This window comes from Aotus nancymaae, unplaced genomic scaffold (genome assembly GCF_030222135.1).
Source record: "Aotus nancymaae isolate 86718 unplaced genomic scaffold, 86718_ANA_hifiasm-v0.15.2.pri h1tg000007l, whole genome shotgun sequence".
Taxonomy (NCBI): domain Eukaryota; kingdom Metazoa; phylum Chordata; class Mammalia; order Primates; family Aotidae; genus Aotus; species Aotus nancymaae.
This window is the reverse complement of record NW_026988418.1, coordinates 64377252-64383898: the sequence shown is the minus strand read 5'-3', so window position 1 is coordinate 64383898 and position 6647 is coordinate 64377252. Positions and strand designations below refer to the sequence as shown.

The window sequence follows — 6647 nt, the reverse complement described above, 5'->3', positions numbered from 1 at the left end:
TTGTGGAACATCTCCAGTGAAAGGGGAGCAGAGTCCTTCCTGAAAGAATCCATTCACCTATAGACAACACTAACTGTGCTGGGCGTATTTGGAAGGAAAGGAAGGAGTAGAGGAGAAAGAGCTGAAGAGGAGAGAATGGGGGGAAAGCACCGCCGCTTACTGAGCACATTCCCTGGGCTCAGCTCTGCACCAGCATCATTTACAGACATATTGTGCAATTTGCTAGGCTGTGACTCTAGGGTCAAGCTGCCCTTTGTGAGCAGAGTTAACATAAGAGCATGTTAACAGAGTTCACACCTCTAGCTTTTTCAATAATATCCTTACTCACTTCTGCTGAGGAGATAAGGGAGGAGATAGTGGCTGCATGCCAGAGTGGGAGGTCAGTATCACTGGCTTCTCTGCTGCCCTTGAAGGCCTCTTTCTGCACAGACCTGGAGATAGTAGAATTGTTTTTCCCTTAAAGGTTATCAAATTTGACTTTGCTAAATGTCTTTGTGGCTGAGTGGTAATTTGAAACCAGCTTGTTTTGTTTTACAGCCCGTGCTCTCACAGGCTTCACTGTCTTTCTAATCAATTCTCTCCTATTTTCACCTGGCTTTCCATTCTCCATCATGGGGCTCTGCCCTGCATCTAGGTGGTGAGGCAGTCCCACAGCAGAAATGTAATTGCCTGGTAGAGGGGAAGTGGTAATGCCCTGCCCACATAAAAGTAGCAGTGTGAAGGCAAGTTCAGGAGATGATACAGAAAGCTGTCAGAGAGTGTGACTCTTCATGGGCTTGTACCCTCACAAAGCAACAAAGCAGGCCTCACTTTCCCTGAAGTTAAGACCAGGATGAAAGGCTGCCTTGTGAAAACTTTTCTCTTTCTACCTCTGTGAGACGATGCACATGAGCCTATGTACTCAGGCCCCGTGACAGCCAATGGTAGTGGTTAGGTACGAGAGTCCTAGAGTGAGTCTAAATTTATCTCTGCCATTTTTTAGATGAGTATCATGGATAAGTTATTTAACATCTCTGTGCCTCCATGTAAAGTGTGCCTCCATCTGTAATAAGAGTACTCACCACATAGGGTTGTTGTGATGATGAAATTTAGTTCTATATTTTCAGCACTTAGAACAGTGGCTGGGATAGAGAATATCACCATCATTAGCAGCAGCAGCAGCCAGGAGTTTGGCTGTGTTCTGTCAGAACCAAAGCCCTCTCTCTGAGATCTCAGATCATCACTTGTGCTTTGCAGAAGACGGAGAGAAGTTTTCCCTTTGCACCTTCCCTATACTCCCCTCAATGTGTTCAGGGTCTGAATCACCAGTTGCTGGGTATCCTCTGGGCATCAGGGCATCCTCTAGGCACCAGGACTGGCAGGTAGCACAGATTCCAGGTTATTTCTATAAGCCACTTAGAAAGCTGGAAGTGATGCTCCACAAGATGGTTCCTAGGACACTGGATCAATTTAAACATGCCATCAGTGCATTGCCAAAGGCTACTGGTATGAGAACAGATAGCAGGAACAGATTAATTATTCATGCAGTTACACACACACACACACACACACACACACACACACGCAGTGCAGGATACTGCAAAGGAGACTGAGATTTGTTTCCAATGCCTCCCTTCAAAGTAAGGGCAATTCCTCGGTGAATTGAAGTAGTGTCTGCAGCCCTGAGTAGCCAGTGATTTCCCAGTCTTTTCAGTTTTATGCTTTTTGTACATATTTAGCACATGTTATGTTCTCCAGTCTTATATCCCGTTTTATAGTTTATGCCAAACTGTTAAACAATTTGCTCAAAGTCAGATGCATAAACAGAGCTCCTGGCTTTGTTTGGGACCCTCTGGCTACTCATAGTAGCCACCTCATTATTATAGCCACACAGTGCTTTCTGTGCCTGTGTGTGGGTTTTCCCGTCTCCACTTGCTTTCCTGCAGCCAACCAGTCCCTCTAAAACTACCTTAAGTAGGTGCAGATCCAGTACAAGGGAGTGGAGAATACTAAAGTGGGTTCAGCTTCAGACCTCGCCTGTGGCCTTAGCAGTTTTTCTTGGGGCATTGGGGGAGACTGTCTAGCCACTGTGAACCTTTTAGTGGGGTGTATGGTGGGCTTTAACCAAGATGGTACTGAAGATGAGACTTGGATTTCCTTAACTCACTTAAAATAACCCAAGCCTATCTTACACTCATTGGTTGGTTGCACACAGTGTGTTAGGCCACTTAGTTCTGAATTTTCCCATTTACTGTAGTCCTAGATAAAGTATTTTCAATGGTCTGATTTTATCTATTTAAAATTGTGAGAAAAGGCATTTCTGGGTTATATCAGCATGGGCACTGACCTCGGAGTCAGAAAATCTTGGCCAGGATGGTGGCTCACACCTGTAATCCCAGAGCTTTTGGAGGCCAAGGCAGGAGAATCAGTTGAGGTCAGGAATTCAAGACCAGCTTGGCCAACAAGATGAAACCCCATCTTTACTAGAAATACAAAAATTAGCCAGGCATGGTGGTGCACACCTGTAATCTCAGCTACTTGGGAGGCTGAGGCAGGAGAATCGCTTGAACCCGGGAGGGAGAGGTTGCAGTGAGCCAAGATTGCACCACTGCACTCCAGCCTGGGTGAAGGAATGAGACTGAGTCTAGAAAAAAAAAAAAGAATCAGAGAATCTCAAACCTCACATTGACACGATTTTCTCTTGATAGTGCCATCGTAACTGAAACAGAAATAAAAAACTTCCTTCCCAACTCAGGAAGAAACTGAAAAGAAAAGGATACATGATTGATAGGACAGGGCCATCTCACTAAAGATAAACAATGCTTGAGGTGGGAGGGGAAGGGTTCTTTATCTTGGATCGGTGACTCTGTAGGTCCTCTGTGAGAGTTCTCAAATCCTCTGGAATGTGCTCCTCATCCTCCTCTCGGTCCTACCTCCCTTCAGATCTTCTACCTTCCTTTTCATAACTCACCAGATTAACACAGTACATGCAGGAAGAGCATGTAATAGGTGCTTCTTCCTCCCTTTCTTTGTCCTCCTTCCCCTTTGCATTCTACTGTTTCTGTTTTCCTCAAAGACTGACATTGCTCCTGATGAAGTGAAGATAAAAGAGAAAAAGGGAGATTGAAGTCATAGGTTCTTATTCCAAATTTTTTCTTTCTTATTTTAGACCTTGAAAAACAAAAAGATGATCTCTCTCCGTTCAAATAAGAAACCTTCCAAAAACCTGAGTGGGTTTTAAAAACCATTCACTGTTGATGTCCTTTGTGTAAGCTAGAACTTTCTCCATTTTCTTGTTTTATCACTGGGTGTTCTGTTCTAGTGAAGCTGAGGCATGGTGATCCTGTCCTGGGAAAACCAAACTCTGAGAGTGGAATTTGTGCTTCAAGGATTCTCCTCCATCAGACAGCTAAACATTTTCCTCTTTATGATAATTTTAGTTTTCTACATCTTAACTGTTTCTGGAAACATCCTCATTGTCCTTCTAGTTTTGGTCAGCCATCACCTCCACACCCCTATGTACTTCCTCCTGGTGAACTTGTCCTTTCTGGAGATCTGGTACACCTCTAACATTATCCCCAAAATGTTGCTGATTATCATAGCTGAACAGAAGACTATCTCTGTGGCTGGCTGCCTGGCACAGTTCTACTTCTTTGGATCTCTGGCTGCCACGGAGTGCCTCTTGCTTGCTGTAATGTCCTATGATCGCTACCTAGCCATCAGCTGGCCTCTTCGCTACCGCGTCCTCATGACTGGCTCCCTGTGCATCAGGCTGGCTGCTGGCTCTTGGTTCTGCTGCTTCCTTCTCACAGCAATCACCATGGTCTTGCTGTGTAGACTAACCGTCTGTGGGCCCTATGAAATTGATCACTTCTTTTGTGACTTCACCCCTCTGGTTCATCTCTCCTGCATGGACACCTCAGTGACTGAGATCGTTGCCTTTGCCACCTCTTCGGCAGTGACTCTGGTCCCATTTCTCCTCATCATAGCCTCCTACTCCTGCATCCTTTCTGCCATCCTAAGAATCCCATCTGGCACAGGCCGGAAAAGGGCCTTCTCTACCTGCTCTTCCCACCTCACTGTGGTCATGGTGTTTTATGGGACACTGATTGCCACATACCTTGTGCCCTCAGCCAACTCATCTCAACTCTTGCGCAAAGGGGCCTCTCTGCTCTACACCGTCCTGACACCCACGCTTAACCCTATCATTTACAGCCTGAGAAACAGAGACATCCACGAAGCTCTGAAGAAGTGCTTGAGGAAGAAGTCAGGTTTCCTTAGATAATACAAAAAGGAAAAAAGTTGTCTTTGTCCAAAGCTTGATAAACTGGGTTGAATAATTTAAATTTTATATGAAGGGCAGCTGCGTAAATGAGGAGCTACCTAAAACAGATGACCAGCTACATCTACTGAGTTATGACCGCCCTGGGTAAACTGCTGTCCCAGGATATGATCTAAGCAGGTCGGACTCTGCTCCATCAACTCCGATAGACTTGGATTCTTACGTAGAAGCCCTCGTTCAAAATGAGCCAGTCAGGGTGTTTACTCATTCATTAAAATATTCATCAAGGGTGTATTATGCTCAAGGAATTGTCCTGGACATAAGTGATAAAATGATGGGCAAAAACAGAGTCAGTCCTTGCTCTCACTGAACTCACAGTCTATGGGGAGAAAAACATTAATCAAGTAACAAATATAAAACTACATATATGATATAAAACTGTACTTGTAATTCAAAATTGAAAATAAGAAGATGACCAGTACACACCTATTAGAATGGCCAAAAACCAAAATGCTGACAATTCCAAATGCTGGTGAGGATGTGGAGCAACAGGGACTTTCATTCATTGCTGGTGGGAATGCAAAATGGTACACTCACTTTGGAGTATACTCTAGCAGTTTCTCACAATACCAAATACACTTTTACAGCAAAATTAAGCAATCACACTCACTGCTATTTATTCAAATTAGTTGAAAACATATGCCCATGCAAACACCTGTACATGAATGTTCAAAGCAGCTTTATTCATAATCACCAACATTTGGAAGCAAATAAGATGTCTTTCAGTAAGTAAATAAATAAATAAACTGTGGTACATCTAGATAATAGAATACCATTAGGTGCTAAAAATAGAAATGAACTATCAAGTTATGAAAAGACATGAAGTAAACTTAAATGCATATTACTAAGTAAAAGAAACCAATCTGAAAAGGCAAAATGATAAGTAAAAAGATCAGTGATTGCCAAGAGTTAGGAGGGAGGGAGGAATAAGCAGAGCATGGAGAAATTTTTACAGCCATGAAACTACTCTATATGATAATATAGGGGTGGATACGTGCCATTATACATTTGTCCAAACCCATTCAATGCACAACACCAAGCATGAACCCTAATGCAAATTACAGACTTTGGTGATGATGTGTCACTGTGGGTTCATTGATTCTAACCAATCAGGTGTGAGACGTCAATAGTGGGGAAGGTTGTGCATGTGTGGGGGTGAAGGATATGTGGAAATCTGCTGCATTTTCTGCTCAATTTTGCTGTGAACCTAAAATTGCTCTAAAAAATCAGTTTAAAAATAATAACTATTATTATAGATGTTAATTGTATATCAAGAACGTAAAACTTCAGTCTCTCTGAAGTAGATTTTGCCTAGGAAAAGCATTTTCTAGTACTTTGTGCTTTCGAAATTAGAAGTGGGAAAATGAGGATTTGGGGAAATAAGCTAGACAAAGGACCTACGACCCTATCTCCAGTGTTCCATCCCCTCCGCTGCCACAGTGGTAAGCTCAGTTGGAAGTTAGGGATTTATCTGTGTTGAGTGCCACCTCCTCCCGCCAGGCTCTTGTCTGTACCTGCTTCCCTTCCTGTTGGCACATACTCTCAGTAGTTAGAACACAGGGTGTGGTGAGCTTGTGCTTGTTCTTGGCTCTATGCAATTCTAAAGAGCAGAATTGACTTCAGAGTAGAAAAGCTGAGGTCAGCATTGCACACAGATGCTGCCTGTCTCCTTCTCTGGTTCCTACAAAGTATGTTCCCCCAGTGCTGGGGACAAGAATCTTTCTTCCACACTTTTCTCCTTTTTTGAGTGAAACAAAGAGATTATATTCACCATTCATGGAGGTTACTCTGGCTGGGAAACAGCACATAAGTATCTGAAGACATTCTCTGGCTTTGCTTATGAAAAGAGAATTAATTGTCCTCTTGTCATAAACTAGAATCAAATATGCTGAAATCATCTCAAGGTACTTTCAGTAAAAGTAAAAGTTGTCAGCTTTCAATTATCTGCTGGTGGTTCATCTGCAGCAAGTTTCAATGTCAGATTAAATTTAAAGAAAGATGAACGGCTGGACAAGAGAGCAAGATTTGCATCATGATGCAAAGCCACACTTCTAGCAGTGTGGCTTTGGTTAAGTGATTCACAATCACGAATCAGGCTTTCCTATCTGTAAAGGAGGAAATGCCATGAGTTTTTTTGTTGTTTCTTTTTTTTAGCAGAGTCTCACCCAAGCTGGAGTACAGTGGTGCAATCTTGGCTCACTGCAACTTCCACCTCCCAGAGTGCAAGTAATTATCCTGGCTTAGCCTCCTCAGTAGCTGGGATTACAGGCATGTACCACAATGCCTGGCTTTTTATTTTTTTATTTTTTTTGTATTTTTAGTAGGA

The 6647-nt window shown here is 43.0% G+C and overlaps 1 protein-coding gene across 1 annotated transcript; it reads left to right on the top strand.

The window, feature by feature from the left end:
• Nucleotides 1–3313: 3313 nt before the first annotated feature.
• On the top strand, nucleotides 3314–4264 carry LOC105727862 (olfactory receptor 6F1-like). Its single transcript, XM_012468006.2, has one exon. It carries the CDS (start codon nucleotides 3314–3316, stop codon nucleotides 4262–4264), a length of 951 nt encoding a protein of 316 aa, XP_012323429.2.
• The last annotated feature ends 2383 nt before the right edge of the window (nucleotides 4265–6647 follow it).